Here is a 22,637-nt window from a genome sequence, read left to right as displayed (position 1 = left end):
GATACATAAGTCAGGTAACGCATGGCCATAGCCTGGGGCAGTTCTCAGAGTTTGTTTTCTCTCTCTGTCTCTGTCTCTCTCTGTTTCTTTCTCTCTTTCTTTCTCGTGTGTGTGTGTGTGTGTGTGTGTGTGCGTGCGTGTGTGTGTGTGCGCGTGTGTGTATTCACTGTGTGGACTCCAAACCTTGGAGTTCAGCTGTTAGTCATCGACGCTGCCCTTACTAGTGTCCAGCAGACTGACCCAGAGTCCTATCCCTCATCTGCCCTCTTGTCCTCTCCCTATCGCGTCATTCCTGTGCTCTACTGTCACTCAAAAGCAATGATCTGTAGAGCTGCATCCAGTCTGAATGCTTGTTTCACTGTAAATAGTGACATGAAATTACAGAACAATCTACGAGTGCAAATGACTTCATGGATATTTATATCACAGTCACCGGGAAAATCAATAGTCTGAAGACACCACACATTCTGCTCACAGGATATGAAGACACAAAGCTGTACTCACCGTCCTCCCTGGTAACTGGCTCTCCTTGTACATGAGGTGCCATGTAGGCTTTGGGGGCAGAAAAGTCAGCAGCCATCTACAAGGCAGATGGAACTGTGGAAGCTAGCCAGCAGGGGGACACTTCCCGTCAGTACTAACTCTTTTTCTCACATCTTATGAACCGTTTCTGTGGTTCCTTCTGCAATAAGGTCTTACCATCAAGTTCTAGGAGGTAACCAAAGCAATGTCCACAGTCTGTGTAGTTTTGAGAGTCTGCAGGACGGGCATGAGAACAAAAGATATCCCCCAACCTGGGACTGGGCTGTTGGGCAGTGCATGGTTTCTAGGAGCCATGTCTCTTGTGTAGAACATGTACATCCATATGAATACATAAAGAAGAGTAGAAAGAGACTTTTCACTCTGACGTTCTTGGAGTTAGATGTTCCCTCTGTGCCCTCACTCTCATCCCTTTCCCTACTCCAAAGTCCTTCCCATCACCCTTCTGTCCTCTGTGCCACCATAATCTACTCTCCTTCTCCCCAAGACCTTTCTCTCCCTTCCCACTAAATTAAACATAAACTCGAAAGATTCAACGCTAAGATCCCCAGATGAGAGAGACCATGTCATATCTGTTGAAAACAAAATCCATAAACGTATAAACAAATGCTCACACTGAGAACCATAGTTACATAGTTCACAATCCAATCACATGAACGTGCAACCATATGGCAGTTCTTGACACACAAAGAAGTTCTCACTCATGAGCTCTGTAATGTGTGCACTGTCATCTGTTTGAAGCCTTGGAATCAGCATCGTAAGAGCATCCATTATTTCATATAATTTTGACCAAATAAAAACTAAAACAGTCTTCTCCTCCTTTTGGGTAGAGTGCACAGAGGATTGAGTGTCTGAGGGATGGCTGGACCCATAGCTGGATCTGGAGGCAGTGGGATTCCCCTCCCCATGTTCTTCCTGATCATCGGGACCGACTTGTGCGATGAGGCCGTCCCACGCAACACAGAACCTCTCAGTGTCACACAGTCCTTAGGGTTAGTGGCTTCAAGTGTCTCAGATTAGATTTTACCACATTGTAGTCAATTTATTTCTGGGTGATCATCACGTGGATTTTATCTCTGAGATTCTAAAAGCTCCAAGTCAAATCTTTAGCCCATAGAGGTTCGGGCTTACTTCACCAATCAGGTTAAAATAAATCCTCAAAATAAGTTTGATTTCCCTTTGGTAGTACTAGTTTATGATACTCTACTGAAGTGATCCTACAGACTGAGGTTCTTCTGGACAAAGGACACTGTTTGTGACCTGAATATTTCATGACCCCGAAATGTGGCAGCTTCATTAGGAGTTATGATGGTTCCAACTACAGATAAAAATTCTGCTCTGAAATTTTCTTAAATTATAAGTAAATTATAGACCTCAAATACCCAAGCACAGGGAACTTCCTCTGTTAATACAGTCAGATTAAGTCACACAACACTGAGATTCATTCCTAGGACCACATGACACAAACCCCAAAGCATTCTTGATTGCCTAGAAAATATCCAGGAACACTACCACCTAGATGAACAGCTACACTGGGCAGTCAGATTTCACCCTGGTGGGATTCTTCAGTCAATCCAAACAACCTGCTCTGCTTGCTGTAGTCATATTTGTGGTTTCCATTATGGTCCTGATTCTTCTGATACACTCTGACAGCCGTCTCCACACACCCATGAACATGTTCATCAGCCAAGTGTCCCTCTATGTAACACTAGCAGTTCTGGCTGTCTGTTTTATGACCAATATAGGGTTACAATTAATGTTAAGATTTTAGAGCATGCTGATAGACAAAACAAACCTATTATTTTTTTGTCATGGCTATTTAAGGGTCTGTTTCCACATGGTAATTTAGACTAGGGAGGGGCCTCTGAATCTTTTAGTCTCTCTTTAACCAAATGTGCCAAGATTGGGGAGAGGTGAGGGTCTTTCTCACCATGGTCTCCTTTGGAAGCATTGGGAGCATGTCCCTCAGTATTGACTCTCCTCATTTTAGAAAGTGCACTGATCATCATCTACCCTGTGGAGCCTCCATGGCCTCCTGATCAGGAGGACAGGTGACTCACCTGAACGGTGAGACCTTTTGAAAGACATCCTACAGCCCCATGGTACCTAGATGACCTTGAAAGACCACAGCTAAAGGTACTGCCCCTTTAATCCCTCTGTCAGTTCAAGGGGGCTCTTCAACACCCAGAAAGTCCATTGCACTAGTCTGGCCTGGTATTTTTAAATTTTGTATAACACATAGATTGGGGACAATCATTTTGTCCACTAAGTCAGCCCTTGTAGATATTTCTAAGAGCAGATTAAGAACTTTAGAGGACTCTAATGATTTATATAAACACTTAACTGAACACTGACCTTAAAATTTTGATTAACATCACTTAATGATCTTTTTGGCTCACCTTTATATATTTTGCATAAGTTACTCAGACCTTCTGTGACCTGTTGAGGATTTCCAGCTGTGTATTTATTGTTTAAATTCTGGAAATAGTCAACCATCTTCATTTAGAGATAAATATTACAACTTAGAAATACTCTTTTTACTAAAAATATCTTTATTGCTATTTCCTTATAACATTTGCTTCTCTGGAGAAGAATATACAGGTAGAAGATGAACTCTTATTTGGAGGGAGACAGTCACTGGGGACAGTAGGGATAGGGTGGAATGCTTGAAAGAATCAGAACTGGAAGCTGCCAGTCTTTGGTCTCATAGGCAATAAAACTATGAACAGTTGTGTGACACTGTGAGCCTCACTAAATCACTGAAGATGCTTACAACCCTTTGAACATGAACAAAGAAAGACTTTCTAGCAAATTCTCTCCAGTTTCTAGCAAATTCTCTCCAGAAGGAGGCAGGTGAGATGCACACAGTGGCAGCATGTTTCCCATGGCCTCTGCATCACTAGGAACAACAGGTAGCTCTGCGTATCTGTGCTCAGGTCATACTGTGCATACGCTTCCTTATTCCTGTGAACTCTATGTGTTGCCTTTCTAAGACACATCCACAATGTGGCATGGTTCATAATTATTTTATTCCATAAGATTTTATTGTTTTATGAAGCTGTTATATTTTCCCCTTCTTCAACAAAGGTCCTCATGACTTAGTTTCCAGGACTCAGCAAAGTCTTCACATTTCAAGCTGGAGAAGTTCATGCAGGACATTGGTCACACAGGACTGAAAATCTGTAGGACAGGCAAGTGACATTGGGGTGGAAGGCTGTCACCTTGGCAGTTGCATGTGCATTAGATGTTGGATTCTCTGGATCTTCTGGTGGCCCGGCCCTGACATCACACAGCGCCTCAGACACCTGTGTCCTAACGGTGCTGAGTCAACTGCCTCAGTGCTGGACACAGCCTGGAGCCCCACAGAGCCTCTGTCACCTGCAGCTGATGCAGATGCCCCAGACTATAAGGAACAGGGAAAGACCCCATTTCTCTCCCCTCCCCTCTTCTAGGTCCACCCTGGGCCTACACTCAGACCAAGTGTGGAAGGAGTCAGGACACTGCTCCATCTGCAGATAAAGCCCTGGGAACCTGAGAGGGTTACACGCAGGAGAGGGACCTGATGAGCAGAGGACACTGTGTGCTCAGAGGATGGATGGGAACACCCCCATGGCGAGGGAACACCACCAGAAACTTTAGGATTCAGAAGTAGTTCAGGACAATTTGGCTGCAGGATCAAGAGTGCAGAGTTGGATCCATCTTCGTCTCTGTTTTACACCATCGTCAGCTACACGGTTTACACATCACGGATGTCTGTAGTGTAAGGCTGGTGTGACTTTCTGAAGTGTGACTTTTGTCCACATAATGGTAATGTAAATATTCACATTTTTATATAAGCCTTTTGTACTTGTTTGCTGTTCTGTAATCTTCATGTCACTATTCAAAAAGAAACAAACATTTAAACTGACTGCAGCTCCAATGAGCACTGCTTCTGACTGACAGCAGAACACAGGGGTGTGTGATGGGGAGAGCACACGATGACACAAGAGGATGGATTGAACCCCAGGCTTTGGACTCCACACCTAAGAAAGGTAACGTGTCACAAAAACTACTGAAAGTTTATATGAGCACAAACACACACACACACACACACAGAGAGAGAGAGAGAGAGAGAGAGAGAGAGAGAGAGAGAGAGAGAGAGAGAGAGAGAGTGGGTGGATAGAGAATAGAATTCTGCATAGTGAACAAGGTCCTACACATGTGATAACTGACTCGCGCTGGACCAGAATCCTATTTATGATAGTGATTTCCAGGCTACTGCTGATAGTGGCTATGACTTTTCACTTTAACAAATGAAACGGTAGATGAGGCTGTGGCAGAGGTTCAATCACCATCCCTAGCTGGCTTAGTTACATCCTTCTTTAAAGTCCCACAGGGGAGTTATTAGTGATTCTTTATCCAGGAATGAGCAGGGTCCAGCCAGGATGACGTCACTTGCTCCTGTGCCTTGTGCACTTAACCAGCTGCTGTCCCTTGGCCCATATGACCCAGGCTGCAGCTGCACCTGATGGTGAGTCCACCCGACAGGAGAGAATGCACGGCACAGGGTGGACGCTGCACAGGCTGTTCCTTCTTCAAGGGGTTTGTTTTGTCACTTATACCTTATTTTTTATGTGGAGGAGGAAAGATCTGCCTTCTTTTATTTCCGTTTTGGATTTTTGGTTTTCTGGATTGTAGAATGTGCTTTGTAGACCAGGCTGGCCTGTGCTGGGAATAAAGGAGTGTACCTCCACACCCAACTTCTCCCTCATGCTTCCCTTTAGCACTTCCAAGTTACAAATGGAGCAATATTATTACACACACACACATGCACACACACACACACTCATCAGATTTGCCTTGATTTTATTGCTGATCCCCCTGCCCCAGTCTCACAAGTGCTAGGATTTTAGTGGGCATCATCAACACACCCACCCTTCTTTCTGTATTTTTGCAATTCATATTACAATCCATTAGTTTTCCAAAACTGTCTCTTTTGTGGTTGATTTCATTTCAAGTGTGGGCAAAATTTAGTGTTACAGTAATGCAAAAGTAATTGTCTTAATATTATCCATGGCTCATCATATAAAGCAGACTGTGGATGATCTAAACAGAAACTATAAATTCCTGGGGACATGGTGTTTCCCATAGAAGCAGACAGATACCACTCTGTGCCTACCTGTAGGTTATGCTCTCAGACTGTGCGTTATTGTGTGATGTAAGGCAGATGCTGAGACCCTGAGCCTCTCCACTGCAAGGGAAGAAATACGGTGACTCCTATGGACACACAGGGTGGATCAGGGATGCTGCTGGCTTGGGATGATGCTTTGTCATTTCTCTGCCTTCACTGTTAGTAACACCCAGTGTTAGCAGTGCACTGAGCTGTTCACATGAGATCAAACAGCACAGCAGGTGTAAGGGCAAGGCAGCTGGTAGTCCCGTGCCTTGTGCAGACACCACCTTTCTGTGTCATGTTCTCTGGGTGCCTTGTTGTCAGTGTCCCCCATTTAACAGAGTGCGCTGCCTTCCCAGTTCATCTCCTGTGCCTCCCCTGCCTCCTGACCTCCACTCACCCAGCAGACATTTTTCAGGGATCCTCATAGATCGTGGCACCATCCCCAGTGCTTGCTCACTGTGTCCATAAATATAACTTAAGTCAGCATGAACCCTAAGGTGAATATGGGAAGCTTCAGTTTAGAACAGAAGTAAGTTTCCTTTCACAAATTAACCTCCTTAAATGGAAACTATCATGTGTCTTTCTGTCCCTTTGTTTGTTGTCTGTCTCTGTCTCTCTCCATCTCTTCCCACAGCTCTAAGGTTTGTCTGACATTTATATGAGGGCATCAAGGACCTGGCCATGTTCTCTGCTCCATCAACAACTTGGCAGAACATGGCCCTTTGAGGACTTCAGTTTCAGGTGTTGTTGTTGTGTGTGTGTGTTTAGAATCTTGGCATAGATTAAAATGTTTCTGAGACTTGTGACTGGTGTATCAGCAACCCCTCTCATGTAACTATTGTTAACACATCAGAAAGAAGAGATTTCATTTCCTTCCTATTGCTCCGAGCTGTCAAGATCCAGTATCTATTAATTCAGAAATAAAAAAGGAAAATTTCAATAAATCTCCTATCTTTGAGAAGAGTTCACTGAGCCACGTTCTGCTTTTTCTCACTATGCTTTCCCTATTTAAACCTTCAAATTTAATTTACGTGTGTACTGTTTTCCCAGCACAGGTGGACACTAACCTTGCAATGCAATCACGGTTACTGTTTCCTTAAATACACATACATACATACATATTTATTTGCATCCAGCATAGAGGTAGGTTGTGAGCATGAAGCAGAGGGTGGTGAGCCACATTCAGGGACACCTCAGGGCTGTCTTCTCCCTGCTCCTCAGACTCCATGAAAAAGTGGCTGACAGTCTTAAAGATGCTGCCACCACACCCTGGCCTGGACACCAGCAATGACTGCTAAATCCTCTGCCTCCGCTGAGGCTTACAGACAATGATGGACTATTTGAGGAGATGAACTTGGAGAAGTAGAGGTCAGAGAAGAGTGAGACTTCCCATTATCTCAGTCTAAGCAACACTAGATGAGCAAGCATGTTCGTTGTATTGTGTGTCTATATTTGCATGTGACTATGTTTATATGAATGTATATTTAAGGAGAATTCATCTTTCAAAACAATCATTTATCAACAAACTTCAAATCAAATTTAAGTGGACTATGCAGGTTTAAAAAATATTTATTTTATTCATTTATTATGTGTACAGAATTCTGCTTTCATGCATGCCTGTGCCAAAAGACAGCACTGGAACTCATTATAGATGGTTGTGAGCCACAATGAGGTTGCTGGGATTGAACTCAGCCAGTGCTTTTAACCTCTGAGCCATTTCTCCAGCCCTCCTGTGTGCATTTTTCAATTAAGAGTTTTTAGAAAATTCTTCTAAAGACCACGTTCTACGATGAATACTAAAATGGAGAGTAATCTCATAAAGTGTTGATATTATAAGCATCTCTGTGATTCTTTTCTTTGGAGTTTGGCACCAGAATATAACATGTACTTACCATATAACTATTCAGAGTAAATTTTTACTAAAGAAAATTTTTTTATTAAAGAAAAATCCCTATGACTATTTCATTGCCTGCAAAAATCCACTGACAGAATTCTGCTTCTTTTCAGAAAACATTAGAAAGAAATTTTGAAACAAAAAACTTAATATTAATTAAATAAATTATACTTTCCTTACCCTAAGAACAGAATAAAGATTGCAATCCTTGAAAATATATGCTGAGGTCCTTAGATTGTGCATTCAGACAAATGAAAAAAAAACATACAAATTGAAAAATATTCTTGTAGTTATGAAAATTCTTACCTTATCTGTGAAAGAACCACCATAATTCGTAAGTGGTATTTCACAATGTTGTGTAATATGAGGTAAATATAAAAAACTTAATTGTATCTTATGTAGTAGCAACTATTTTGTATTGTTTTTAATTGAGCAATACATTTTTCTGCGCTCCCCTCCCTTCCTCCTCTCCCCACTTCTACCCTACCATGATCCGATGCTCTCAATTTATTCGGGAGATCTTGTCTTTTTCTATGTCCCATGCAGTTCCATGTATGCCTCTCTTAAGGTCCTCTTTGCTGTCTAGGTTCTCTGGGGTTGCTGGCTGTAGGCTGGTTTTTCTTTGTTTCATATCTAAAAGCCACTTATGAGTGAGTGCACATGGTATTTGTCTTTCTGGGTCTAGGTTAACTCACTCGATATATTTTATCTAGATCATCCATTTACCTGCAATTTCAAGATGTCATTATTCTTTACTGATGAATAGTACCCCATTGTGTAAATGCACTACATTTTCTTTATGAAGTCTTTGGTTGATGGGCATCTAGGTTGTTTTCAGGTTCTGACTTTAAATAACGCTGCTATTAACATAGTTGAGCACATGTCCTTGAGGTATGATTAAGCATCTTTTTGGTACATACCCAATAGTGATATTACTGAGTCTTGAGGTAGATTGTTTCCTAATTTTCTGAGAAATCACCATGCCAATTTCTCAAGTGCTTGTACAAATTTGTATGCCCACCAGCAATGAAGGAGAATTCCCCTTACCCTACATCCTCTACAAGATAATCTATCATCAGTGTTTTTGATCTTGGCCATTCTGACAGGTATAAGATAGAATCTCAGAGTCGTTTTGATTTGTATTTCTCTGATGGCTAAGGATATTGAACATTTCCTTAAGTGTCTTTTAGTCATTTGAGATTCATCTGTTGAAAGTTCTTTGTTTAGGTCTGTACCCATTTTTTATTGGATTATTGGTTCTTTTGGTGTCAAATTCCTTTAGTTTTTGTATATTTTGGAGATCAGTCCTCTGTTGATGTGGAGTTGGTGAAGATCTTTTCCCACTCAGTAAGCTGCTGCTTTGTCTTGTTGACTTTGTCTTTGCTTTAAGAAGCTTCTCAGTTTCAGTAGGTCCCATTTATTAGTTATTGCTCTCAGTGTCTGTGCTGCTGGGGTTATATTTAGGAAGTGGCCTCCTGTGCCAAAGCATTCATGTGTTCTTCCACTTTCTCTTCTATGAGGTTCAGTGTGGTTGGTTTGATGTTGAGGTCTTTGATTCATATGGACTTGAATTTTGTGCATGGGGATAGATATGGATCTATTTTTATTCTTCTACATGTTGATATCCAGTTATTCCAGCACCATTTGTCTGAAACTGTTCTTAAGAATAACTTTATTTATTAACTTTCTTAATAACAAGTTTGTATCTTTCCTTATTTGCCTTCGTCTTTCATTTATTTGTATTTATTTCTTTTGGCCAGTAATTCACTCTTTTTGTTAGTAGCAAAGAAAACAGGCCATGAATCTCAAGAATTGACTAGTATAGGGCATGATGAGTCACCAGGCAAGATCATGACCATGAACTGTGGTAGATCTACTCTGGGTTGTGATGGAGCTACCACAGAGGTGAATTCCTACTCTTTTAAAATCCTTATATTACAATTAAATTATCCTTCTCATATCTAAAGGTCCAAGGAACCTTTGCAGGGTAAGTTTCTCAGCACATTAGACTTGTACACATATAAGTTTAGAGTTACTAACACCAAAGCATTTTTGGTTACCTAGGAGACATCGATGAATATCACTTCCTGGATGAGTAACTACACTGGGCAGTCAGATTTCACCTTGGTGGGATTATTCAGTCAATCCAAGCACCCTGCTCTGCTTGCTGTGGTCATATTTGTGATTTTCCTGGTGGCCTTGTCTGGCAATGCCCTCCTGATCCTTCTGATACACTCTGACACCCGGCTCCACACACCCATGTACTTTTTCATCAGCCAGTTGTCCCTCATGGACATGATGTACATTTCTGTCACTGTGCCCAAGATGCTCATGGACCAGGTCCTGGGGAGCCACAAGATCTCAGCTGCTGCCTGTGGGATGCAGATGTTCCTGTATATGACACTAGCAGGTTCAGAATTCTTCCTTCTGGCTGCCATGTCTTATGACCGCTATGTGGCCATCTGCCATCCACTCCGTTATCCTGTCCTGATGAACCGCAGGGTGTGTCTCCTCCTGATGTCTGTCTGCTGGTTCCTGGGATCCTTGGATGGCTTCATATTCACCCCTGCCACTATGACCTTCCCATTCTGTGGATCCCGGGAAATCCATCACTTCTTCTGTGAGGCCCCTGCTGTGACAAAACTCTCCTGCTCAAATACCTGGCTCTATGAGACCCTCATGTACCTGTGCTGTGTGCTCATGCTTCTCATCCCTGTGACAGTCATCTCAAGCTCCTACTCCTTCATCCTCCTCACAGTTCTCAGGATGAACTCAGCAGAGGGCAGGAAGAAGGCCCTCGCCACCTGCTCCTCCCACATGACCGTGGTCATCCTCTTCTATGGTGCTGCTGTCTATAATTACATGTTCCCTGCCTCTTTCCACACTCCAAAGAAGGATATGGTTGTGTCTGTGTTTTACACAATACTTACCCCTATGTTGAACCCACTAATCTACAGTCTTAGGAATAAGAATGTCACAGAGGCTCTGAAGAAATTTGTGGGTGTGAAATCCCTTTTCCTAGGAACGGTAAAGCAAGTGATGTAGAATGAATGTTTTCTTCTCCTTGTCTCTAAACATCTGTTCCAGGTCTCATGTTGATGTCCTCATGTTGCAGGTCCTCATCCATTGTGTCTCGTTGCACAGTCATCCAATTTGAAGAATTATTTCTCTATTCTGAAATTTTCAATTACATACTTCTTGTACATTCAAAACCTTTGTTTTCTGCCAATGTTGTATTTTACGAAGTTGTTAGTGGCTCTTTAATTTTGTGGGACAATAGTCTTATCATTCAAAATTATGTTATACGGAGAAATAAATGGCCATGAGGTGTTCAACTGATAAAAGATAGAGTGAGTTAGAAGCAAAGTACTTACCCATGTTAAGAAGAGGTGAATTGATTAAATGACATATTTGATTAATTCTGTGGATTTTCTTGGTAATTTATGTATATTCAAAATTTAATAAAAATAAAGATGTAGTTTTATCCCTTCAGCTCCTGTGTTTATGTTATAATGAAATAATGATTAAATGAAATTTAAATCTGGCTAGTAAAAGTGGCCAGGAGGGTTTCAAATTGTCAGCATAACTGTATTCATATGTAAATGTGCTCTGGTTTCTCTCAAAACTAAACATAGCTCACACTTCAAGGGAATGAGTTATAGTTTATTCTTGAGCCTAATGTGAATGACTATGGCCCAGGAGCATGGACTCAGGTTGCCTCCAAAACATGTTTTCAAAGTTTGATAAAAAAAAAATTACAAAGCACAAACAAGTCATAAGTCATAACTCAAGGCATTTGTCAACTATGCTGTGGAGACATCAGGGGTTCAGGTTGTAGCAAAGTGGGAAAGTCTCTGCCATGTTTCTCTGATGCTGTATAGGGACATGGAAAGTTTTTAGTTTTTTGTTTAGTATGTATTCTAATAGGCCAACACATTCCCAATGGTTTCACCTGATAGTCAAAAGGATGTTGGCTCAGAAACTGAAGCAAGGCTCACAGGGCCACAGACTCTGATAACTTCTGTCCGTATTTTTTCTCATATCCACTGCATTTTTTTCCCTAAAAGCAACTATGAGTATTGGCCCCGCTGCCTGTGTCTATATCTCATGTATATATTCCATCTACTGAGCACACTTCTAGCTGTGGGTGGTCATGAAGATGATTTATGCTTATTTGATGAATTTGATGAATAGAAATAACACTAGGATTTTTTTCAGAGCTCAGACTGACATAGGCGAATAGTAATATTCTCTGTTACAAAGACAGCTTTCCACACATTTAGTTGATTTTAAACTTCAGAGCAGATTCAAAATAGACTAGCTGTCCCTGAAAAATATGCACAAGGGCAAATTCCCAGGTGTCTGTTTGTTGAACCAGAGTCAGGCTGATAACATGAAGACATAAGTCCCTGCAGCAACTGACTACTGCATGTGCTCCTAACCTCACTCTCATGATACAAGTCTTGAGGTTTAGCCAACCAACTGCTTATTACTTAGGTCCTGAATTTCAATGTCACTCTCCATGTTGTCTCTCAGGTGACCTGCAGAGAGGCTTTGCCTCCCACCTGCATGACCAAGCATTGCCAAGGAGACTCGTTTCCTGCCAGTCACAATTCTAAGCATGAGAGAAACCATGTGATTCCTTGTGTATCAGAATGATTCAGCTTCTTATTGTTTATTCAAGAAATGCTATGTGACCCTGAAAATGTAATTTTTATATTGTCCAGAGTTGGTTCTGAGAGCCAGTCTATGAGGGAGTGAAACTGGACTGGGCAGCAAGTAAACAGTAAGGAAAAAGAACACTAAGTAAACTGACGATGGTGCAACTTCTGATGTTACAGCAAGGGTATTTTGAGTTATTTTCTCAGTTATATGAAACTACACAAAACAATTAGTGTTAAGCTTACAATATTGTATCTGAAAGTCCAGGTGTGGTGGCACCTGCCTTTAATCCCAGCACTGAAGTAAGTCTCTGTGAATTGGAGGCCTTGGGGCTTCTAGGGCTACACAGAGACACAAAGAAGTTTGATTTCCAAAAGAAGCAAAGCAAAAGAATACTAAATTTGAGCAAGTTTCTTTCATTTTTAGTTAAAAATATTCATACAAGTGTATACTGTCTGCTGCCCATACCCCTTCCCCTCCCGTTGACTGTGGGTCTCGCATCTGCTCCCCTCACTGCAGGAGCGTCTTAGTTAAGGCTTCTAGTGCTGTGAAGAGATACCATGACCACTGCAACTCTTCTAAAGTAAACATGTGATTGAGGGGACTCGCTTACAGTCTCAGAGGTTCAGTCAATTATGATCATGAAGGGGAGCAAAGCAGCATACAGGCAGACATGGTGCTGGGGGGGAGCAAGGCAGCATACAGGCAGACATGGTGCTGGGGGGGAGCAAGGCAGCACACAGGCAGACATGGTGCTGGGGGGGAGCAAGGCAGCATACAGGCAGACATGGTGCTGGGGGGGAGCAAGGCAGCATACAGGCAGACATGGTGCTGGAGGGGAGCAAGGCAGCATGCAGGCAGACATGGTACTGGGGCTGAGAGTCCTACATCTTGACTCAGAATCAACAGGAAGTCAACTGACTGTCACACTGACTGAAGCCTGAGAAAAGAGACCTCAAAACCTGCCCCCACAGTGACAGGCATTCTCCAACAAGACCACACCTACTCCAACAACACCTCCTAATAGTAGCAACCCCCTTGTGGCCATTTTCTTTCAAACCACCACATGTAGGAAGCCTTTCTGATAGTGATCAGGAAAGACACAAATCTATGAACACAGCAGAATTTCAATAGGAAACAGCTTATTGATTTTTTTTTTTCTGTAACCATTGTAAATCTTTGGGTTATTCAGCCTCAGGTTCCTGATCGTCCAGGCAGTCTGGAGCATGGACTCCCTTTTGCAGTGTGGGCCTCAAATTAGACCAATCATTGTTGGTCACTCCCACAGGTTGTGTGCCTCATTACCCCAGTACTTCTTGCCGGCAGGATAAATTGTAGTTTGAAGATTTTGTGGCTGTACTGGTGTCTTAGTCCTACCACTGGAACTTACCTGGTTACAGAAGACGGCCAGTTAAGGTTCTGATTCCTCCATTACTAGGAGTCATCCCTAGGATCACCCTCAGAATCCTGGGGGTTTCTACTGCACTGGTTTCCACACCGTCCTCCCCTCAAATGCCCTCCAGTTCCAGTCATCTCTCCCAGTGCTCTATCCCTCCACCACCCCCAATCTGATTCTCCTGTTCCCATTTCCACCTGTCCCTAGTCCAAACACAAAGTCTATTCAATTACCCTGTCCCAGGGAGATCCATTTGTTTCCCCCTAGAGCCTCTCTTTTTAGTTAGCTTTTCTGTGTTCTGTGGTTATCAATTGCTTAATAGCAACTGTCAACTTATAAGTGAGTGCATACTGCAATATTGAGTTGGAAGTACCACCCCAGCCTGCCAAGCACTTGGATGCCAATTTCCAGCCTCCCGGGTGCTTGGACTCCAACTCCCAGCCTGCCAAGGGCTGACCCCTTCCAGGAGAGGGTCAGGACCACTCCCACAGGGTATTTAGGATCGCACCAGAAAGAGTAACACTGGTTTTGGATTTGCATGTTCTCTCTCCTTTCAACACACTCCTTCTGTCTTCCCCCAGCCCCCGCCATGCTCCCCGCCACCCGGGACTACCATCTATTAAACACAGGCATTTAATTTTTGGTTCAATCTGGTCTGAGTGGAATTCTTTGCGCCAGCAGAAAGGCTCTGTTAGAAAATATTCCTAACATCTTGGAGATTCCACAGAGATGGGTCTGTTTTTTCCCCACAGGCACAGCACTGCCATGCTGGAAAACGCCCATTCCCTGTGCTCTATGCCAGGCAGAGCAGCTTCAGGTGAATTCCCTTTCTTTTGCTCTATGCTAGTAAGGTCTTCACTAGTGACCCATTCGTTTGGGGGGCTTCCATTGAAGCCTTGGCCTTGCCTGAAGTCTGATCCATGCAGCAAAAGCCAAGCCTTACACTGAGATGGGACTTGGGTGTCAGATGTCTCTCACTCACTTCTCATGCACCCCCTTTCATGACTCAAGAGCTTTTTTTGGTGGACACTTCACAACAGGCTTGAGTCACACCAGGCATGAGCTTCCAGTGGGTCCTCACAATTCCAAGCCGATTATTCAAACACACTTAAGCAGACTTTAACAAAAAAAATCTTTTTAAATTTGAGCTGTCTAACTTAAACAATGCTCCAAAAGTCTGAGGGCTGAGGTTTTTAGATGCACCCCCCCCACCGCCTTCTGCTTTTCTGCTTTTCTTTCTCTGCTCATTATCTCATTACCGACCAGTGCTTTGCCCCGCCCTACTCACCCCCCCACCCCCCCACCCCCCCACCCCCCCACCCCCCCACCCCCCCACCCCCCCACCCCCCCACCCCCCCCCTCCGCTTATTCGCGTCCCAGAGCAACTGAGGCTACCGCCTGTTCCTTTGGAATGGCACTCGCCCATTGGCTGTTTCCCTGGCCTCTGCTGCCTTTTGCTGAGATCACTCTGGCCCTGCTCTGCTCCTGCCCCCTCCCTGCTGTTTGACACTTGGGCAGCCTTTTACAAATATCCTTTTAAATTGACACTATCACCGAACTTAAACAAGGCTCCAAAAGCCCTCTCCCTCTGTAGCTGTTTGCTGTGCTTCCCCACCAGGCCTAACTGCACGGGGTGGGGGTGGGCTGGGGGGGTGTTAAGTTTGTCAGGTGACACAGGTTTCTAAAAATGTTTTTTGTTTGTTGGTCCGTCATAATGATGTGGTCACAATATATCTGTATGAGTAAGTAGATTTATGTTTCTGTGTGCATGTATGCTTCCAGATTACAGCAGCTCTGAAAAAATACAAATATGTGGGTAGTCACCATTTTAACCTCCACGGCCATCTTTGGTAAGAGTTCCCACTTGTGCTAGTATTCTACTAGCATTGGTAAACTGTAACTAATTGGATAAAATACACACCTAAATTTAGCTTATATGCCCAGTTTAAAATAACAGGTAATGGTACCCAATTCTGAAATGCCTTTACAGATCTGAGATTATGGCATTTTAACAACAAGAGCTTCTAACACAGACATGTAGCTTCCACAGAATCCTTTAGCTCCTAAAAGAAGACAAAAGACCTTCTGCCTTCAGGCCTTGCCTCTGGGTTTGGCAAAACAACCCACACAGCAGCAAAAAGCAGCCTTCCATCTCTTCAGCTTCCAGAATGCCTTTCAGGGAATGGATTGACTCATCCTGCCTAGACAGGTAGACTAAAATCTTCCCCCCACAGGAAAAATCTTTGAGCCTCTTGTGCTCAGCAGCTAATGACAAGCATTGCTTCTAAGACTGGTGTTCTCCAAGGACCCAGGAGAGGATTTGGGATTGCCTGTGTCGCTAAAAAGCTGTCTCATTTTTGCTCATTTACCCTCCCAGATCTGTCTAATGGTATTTGACAACCTAGGTACTGTTAACTTATTACTCCATCCATGACAATTTCCATGAAATTTCATAAAGTTTCCTGCTAAAATACAGGCAGGGATGCCTCTTTCACAGGCTTCATAGTCCAGGACTAACAGGTTTCAGAATGTCTTCAAAGGTCCAGGGTTCCCAATTTTTTTAATTGTCTTAACCTAAGACAATTTTGCTATGACGCCAAGATGTAAATCTGTTCCAGTTCTCTTACAGGTTCCTGGAAAGTTCTACTGCTGTATCAAAATCAGGTCTGAAAAAAAAAAAATAACAGTCTCCAGAGCCTTTTGTTAACCCCAGCCAGTTTAAAGCATATTTTACAGGTTACTCCGTAACAGGAGGAGTGGGCTGCTTGTCGTCCTGGCTGCCCAGCTATCTTACACTCAAAATAATCACACAGAAGCTGTATTTATTTAAACATTGCTTGGCGCATTAGCTCTAACTTCTTATTGGCTAATTCTTACATCTTAATTTAATCCATTTCTATTCATCTGTGTATAACCACGTGACTGTGGCTTACCAGCAAGATTCTAACCAGCGTCTGTCTCAGACAGGAGATCCATGGCGTCTGCCACTCTGCTCTTCTTCCCAGCATCCAGTTCTGTCTACTCTGCCTCCCTAAGTTCTGTTCTAGGCCAAGGCAGTTTCTTTATTAATTATCCAATGAAAGCAACTCACAAACAGAAGGACCTCCTACACCATTACTCCTGCTGCCTGGGCCAAGACCAACCTATAAAGTGCTCCCCAGATAACACCAAAAGACCTGCACCAGCTCCTGGGACTTCACCATTGGTACCAACTCTTCTGGATCAAGGACACCTGCCAACTAAAATCTGGTTTTGTCTGCTATTGTGTTCCAGTCCATGGCTAGCCCCATTTCATAGACCCAATAATAATATTTTCCTTTCTTCCAGCCACCTGACTTCTCATCTCCCTCAAAAAGCAAATGCCTGAGGACTCCAGGATGACAACAAACCAGATGCCACTCCACCACACCTCTTGCTGAGCATGAACACACCGACTCCCAGTTCTCCTCTCTCCCACCTCACCCTATGTCTGCAAAAAGTAGCCAGACTTGAGTTGATGCCCCTATATCCAAGGACTCTAGGATGTTTAGTCAAAAGTGAGACCCCATTCCTCTGACACCCCTCTATCCAAAGAGGTTGGGATGTAATAATGAGTTGGACATCACCCCAGCCTGCCAAGCTTTTGACCTCCAACTCCCAGCCTGCTAAGCAGTGACCCCTCCCCAGAGAGGGTCAGGACCATTAACACAAGGTATTTATGGTCACACCAGAAAGAGGAACACATGGTTTGGGATTTGCACGTGCGTTCCCTCTGTCTTCCCCCTACCATGCTCTCAGCCACCCGGGACTGCCACCTATTAAAACGTGGGCATTTAATCTGGTTCAATCTGGTCTGATTGGAATTCATTGCACTGGCTGGAGGCTCTGTTAGAAAATATTCCTAACATATACTATATTTGGTTTTCCAGGTCTGGGTTACCTCACTCAGGATTATTTTTTTTTAGTTCCATCCACTTGCTTGCAAATTTCATGATGCCATTTTTTTTAAACTGCTAAATGATACTTCATTATGTAAATGTATGTATCATGTTTTCTTCACCCATTGTTTGAGTGAGAAACATAAGTCTGTTTCCAGTTTCTGGAAATTATGAATAAAGTCACTATGAATAGAGTTGAACAAGTATTTTTGTAGGATGGGTTGTCTTTGGGTATATGCCCAATAGTATTATAGTGGGTTCTTAAGTAGATTGACTCCCAAGATTTTGGAAACCACTGTATTGATTTACATAGTAGCTGTACATGTTTGCCCTCCCACCAGCAATGGAGGAGAGTTCCCCTTGCTCCACATCCCTGCCAGCATTAGCTATCACTTGTGTTAATGATCTTAGCAATTCTGACAGGTATAAGATGGACTCTTCAAAGTAGTTTTGATTTGCATTTCCCTATGGCTAAGGAAGCTGAACATTTCTTTAAGTGTTTCTCACTCATTTGAGATTCCACTTTTGAGAAATCTGTTTAGATCATCATCCCACTTTTAAATGGATGATTAGGTGTTGGTATCTAGTTTCTTGAGTTCTTTATGTATTTTGGATTTGAGCCCTATTTTCCCATTCTGTAGGCTGTTTTTTTTTTTTTTTGTGCTGTTGGTGGTGTTTTTTGCTTTACAGAAGCTTTTCAGTTTCATGAGGTCCCATTTATAAAATGTTGGTTGACCTTAATGCCTGTGCTATCAGTGTTCTGCTCAGGATGCTGTCTCATATCCCAATGTGTTCAAGTTCATCACTGATTTCAAGAACCCAGCTCAAAGTAATTATGACTCTCAACCACCTCCCAAGAGTGGCCATACTGACCTTCACTTAGTGGGTCTCAAAGGCATCTCATCCTGCATTCCTTTCCCCATTCTGCATCCCCTTGGTCTTCCTTCCACCCTCTGAGAGCTGTGTCTCTCCCTGCAATGCTTGCTGAACTCCTGTGTGTGCATCTGAGCTCTCTTTCTGTGATCCACACTATATTGGGGGTCTGGTGTCGATCACAGGTTTGCTATGACGACACTTCAAGGGAATCCTAGTTTCCCACATCTGGTTCTAGGCCTGGACTGCAAACTGAAATCTTTCTTGTAGAAAATATAGACTGGTGGTTCTCAACCTGTGGGTTGTGCCCCCTTTGGAGGTTCAAGGGCTCTGTCACAGGGGTCTAGTAAAACTGTCCCAAAACACAGATATTTGCATTACAATTCATAACAACAGCAAAACTACAGTTATGAAGGAGCAATGACATGATTTTATGGTTGGGGACATGATTTAAAACATATGTACTCACTAAATACCTATTCATCTGTGAAGCTGCCTCCTTTGACAGGAGGTTTTTGATGATTCACTTAATCTTGCTATTATTTCTATTAGGGTCAGATTTCTCTTTCTTCTGGACTCCATCTCAGTCATTATACACACCCAGGAATTTATTAACCCCATACTTGTCACTGTGGTCTGAGTTCTCATTTCTCACACTGATAGCAGCAAACAATGAGGAAAAAAGGTTGTGCTCCCCTTCAATAAATGTACTTTAAAGCTACAATTACAAAATTGTTCAAAACATAATAAAGGTAAAAAGATAAAAATTGTGGTATCAGAACTTAAAATGTAGTGTAAAATTTGACATCTTGAATTTTAGTTTTTGTTTTTGTTACCAAAATTATTATGTCTTTAAAATAATTGTTTTATTATAAGATTATTTCTTAGCTACACGATAACCACAAAGTAAAAACTTGTACACAAACTGAAAACCAAAATAAAGAGATTTAAATAATAATAACAGAGAAAAATCATATAACCACAAAAGTATACAGTAAGAAAAGAGAACAGGAGGAATAGGCACAATTAGGAAACAGGAGCTGGTGCAAACTTGTGCTCCTGTTCATGATATTACCATGCGTGACAGTGGACTGCATTCTCCAAATGGAGCACAGAGAGCCATTGAATGGGAAAAGATCAGATCCCATCATGATGCCTGGATTAAACCCATCTCACCAATTATTTCAGTTTCCAGCCATCATGTTGGCCAACCCACAACCACCTGTAAATCAAGCTCCAGAGGCTCTGATGACCTCTGCTGGCCACTGTTGACACTGCACTCACATATAAATACACACACAATTACACACCAGACACGCACATATACCCCCCACAATTATACCCCAGACACACACATACACCCGCACACACAATTATACCCCCCCACACACATATACCCACAAAGGACACACTCATACACAAGCATTCCCACAGGAACACATACATACATACACTCATACACAGACACACATCACACACATATAAATATATACACACAGAGAGACACACTCACTGTTTAGGAATATTTTTTAGACGAGCCTCTCCGTCGATGCAAATAATTTGAATCAGACCAAATCAGACCAAATAAAAGATGCCCATGTTTAATGCAATGCTCCCAGGTGGCACTGGGAAAGCATGGTGAGGGGAAAAGAGAGAAAACCCAAAACCCAGGGAACACGCATTTATTCTCTGGGAGGCAGCCTATGGGAGTGGTCTTTTACCTTTCCTGGGGAGGGTTTACTGTTTGGCGGGCTTTCTTGACCTCCATTTCAAGCCCCTGCCCAGTATTCCAAAGATGGGTGCCAGGGGCTGGAATGAGGCCCCGATTATAATATTCTAGACTCTTTGTATAAAGGGTGTTAGGGAGCTGGGGTGATCCTTTTGTCCAAACACTCACAAGCACAAACACCCAGAAACAAGCAAAGACATATATTTATACACACAAACACAGAAACTCTCTTGAGCAAAACCACACATTCATATACACACAAACAAATACACACAGACACACATATGACCTTAAAAATAAAATCTTTGTTTAAAGCACAAGAAAATAGTGTCGTTACTGAACTCTAGCAAGTGTTACAAGAGTAATAACAATTCTGCACAGTTGCAAATGCTACAGAAGGGGAACACTTGCCAAGCCTGCACTAGAGGCTGGTAATATCTGATACATACAGCAAGGAATCACATAGCAAAAACCATGAAACAACCTCTAATATAAACATTTATGACACCTTCTAACAGAATATTGGCAAATTTTTATATATTTTTTATATATTTATATACATATCCCATTAAAAACATTGCCCAGTATGACCACTGGGACACATCCCAGGAATGCCAGGTTGTTCCATAGACAAATAAAATAATTGTATCAATATACACAGAAAACCTAATTCAATGGGTCAGCATCTCTTCCTGATGAAACATTCAGCAAAATAAAAGGCACCAAGTCAATATTACTACAAAATAAAATTACTTTATGATAGCAAGTATCATGTTGTCAAGTCTGTGAGCATAAATAACGTAAGAGTCCTGGAAGAGCAGATGTGTAAAGGAAAAGAAAGCAGCTATTCATTTTAAATTACTTATTTTACTGTTTCTTGAAAGAGGGTTTTCATACCCAATAATTTCTTCAGAGCCTCCGCTACATTCTTATTCCTAAGACTGTAGATTAATGGGTTCAACAGAGGGGTGAGTATCGTGTAAAACACAGACACCACCATGTCATTCTCTGCGGTGCGGAAGGAGGCAGGGAGCATGTAGGTATAGACAGCAGCACCATAGAAGAGGATGACCACGGTCATGTGGGAGGAGCAGGTGGCGAGGGCCTTCTTCCTGCCCTCTGCTGAGTTCATCCTGAGAACTGTGAGGAGGATGAAGGAGTAGGAGCTTGAGATGACTATCACAGGGATGAGAAGCATGGGCACACAGCAAATGTACATGAGGGTCTCATAGAGCCAGGTACCTGAGCAGGAGAGTTTTATCACAGCTGGAACCTCACAGAAGAAGTGATGGATCTCTCTGGATCCACAGAATGGGGAGGTCATGGTGATAGGGGTGAATATGAAGCCATCCAAAGATCCCAGGAACCAGCAGGCAGACATCAGGTGGAGACACGCCCTGCGGTTCATGAGGACAGGATAACGGAGTGGATGGCAGATGGCCACATAGCGGTCATAAGACATGAGAGCCAGAATGAAAAATTCTGAACTTGCTAGTATTGTATAGAGGAACATCTGCATCCCACAGGCAGCAGCTGAGATCCTGTGGCTCCCCAAGACCTGGTCCATGAGCATCTTGGGCACAGTGACAGAAATGTACATCATGTCCATGAGGGACAACTGGCTAATGAAAAAGTACATGGGTGTGTGGAGGCGGGTGTCAGAGAGTATCAGAAGGATCAGGAGGGAATTGCCAGACAAGGTCATCAGGAAAATCACAAATATGACCGATGCAAGCAGAGCAGGGTGTTTGAATTGACTGTAAAATCCCACGAGAGTGAAATCTGACTGTCCAGTGTAGTTGTTCATCTAGGAGATGATTTTCATGGGTATCTCCTAGGAAACCAAGAAAGCTTTGGGGTTAGTATCATTATGTGACCTTATGAACTAATAATACACAGTTGTAGGCAGAGACTACTCATTTATTTTCTGGCTGCCCAGACCCGAATAATCTCACAGAAACTATATTAATCACACACTGTTTGGCCTATTAATGAACAAAGCAATCTTTAACTGGTTGTGATCAACTATAAACCCCACTCAGTGATGTGCTATCCCCCTGACTGTGCTAACGGTGTAGCTGGAGATCTGAGGATGGCATATTACATATAGTTCAATCAGTTGTTTTTTTTTTTTCTGAAAATGTAGAATTCACATCTTGGATATTCAGGGCAAATTTTCCAAAGTTCGAGGTCACGAAATTTCCTAAAGTCTGACAGCAAATTCTGTTCAGTACTACAGACTTGAGGAATGCTGCCCCATGCTAATACAAATAGTGATTCAGTGACCAAAAAAAGTAAAATCAAAATTATTTTGAACGTTTTGAGTTTAAAATGAGCCTTGACCTCATGGGTTAAGGATGCAATTGGAATCTTAAAAACTCTGAGGTGTGTTTCATATAAAAACACTTTTAAAGGATATAATTTTAGGGGGGAAATTCCAACAGGTGAACCTCCTTGATCTCCAAGATCTG

The 22,637-nt window shown here is 42.6% G+C and overlaps 1 protein-coding gene and 1 pseudogene across 1 annotated transcript; one reads left to right on the top strand and one right to left on the bottom strand.

The window, feature by feature from the left end:
- The first annotated feature begins 9,662 nt into the window (after window positions 1–9,662).
- On the top strand, window positions 9,663–10,634 carry LOC130877898 (olfactory receptor 2T29-like). The gene has a single exon (XM_057775542.1). The coding sequence runs from the start codon at window positions 9,663–9,665 to the stop codon at window positions 10,632–10,634; it is 972 nt and encodes a 323-aa protein (XP_057631525.1).
- A 10,394-nt stretch (window positions 10,635–21,028) lies between these two features.
- LOC130878020 (olfactory receptor 2T4-like) lies at window positions 21,029–21,991 on the bottom strand (annotated as a pseudogene).
- Window positions 21,992–22,637: the final 646 nt, after the last annotated feature.

The sequence above is a fragment of the Chionomys nivalis genome, chromosome 7 (assembly GCF_950005125.1).
Source record: "Chionomys nivalis chromosome 7, mChiNiv1.1, whole genome shotgun sequence".
NCBI lineage: Eukaryota > Metazoa > Chordata > Mammalia > Rodentia > Cricetidae > Chionomys > Chionomys nivalis.
This window is presented reverse-complemented; position numbering and strand designations above follow the sequence as displayed.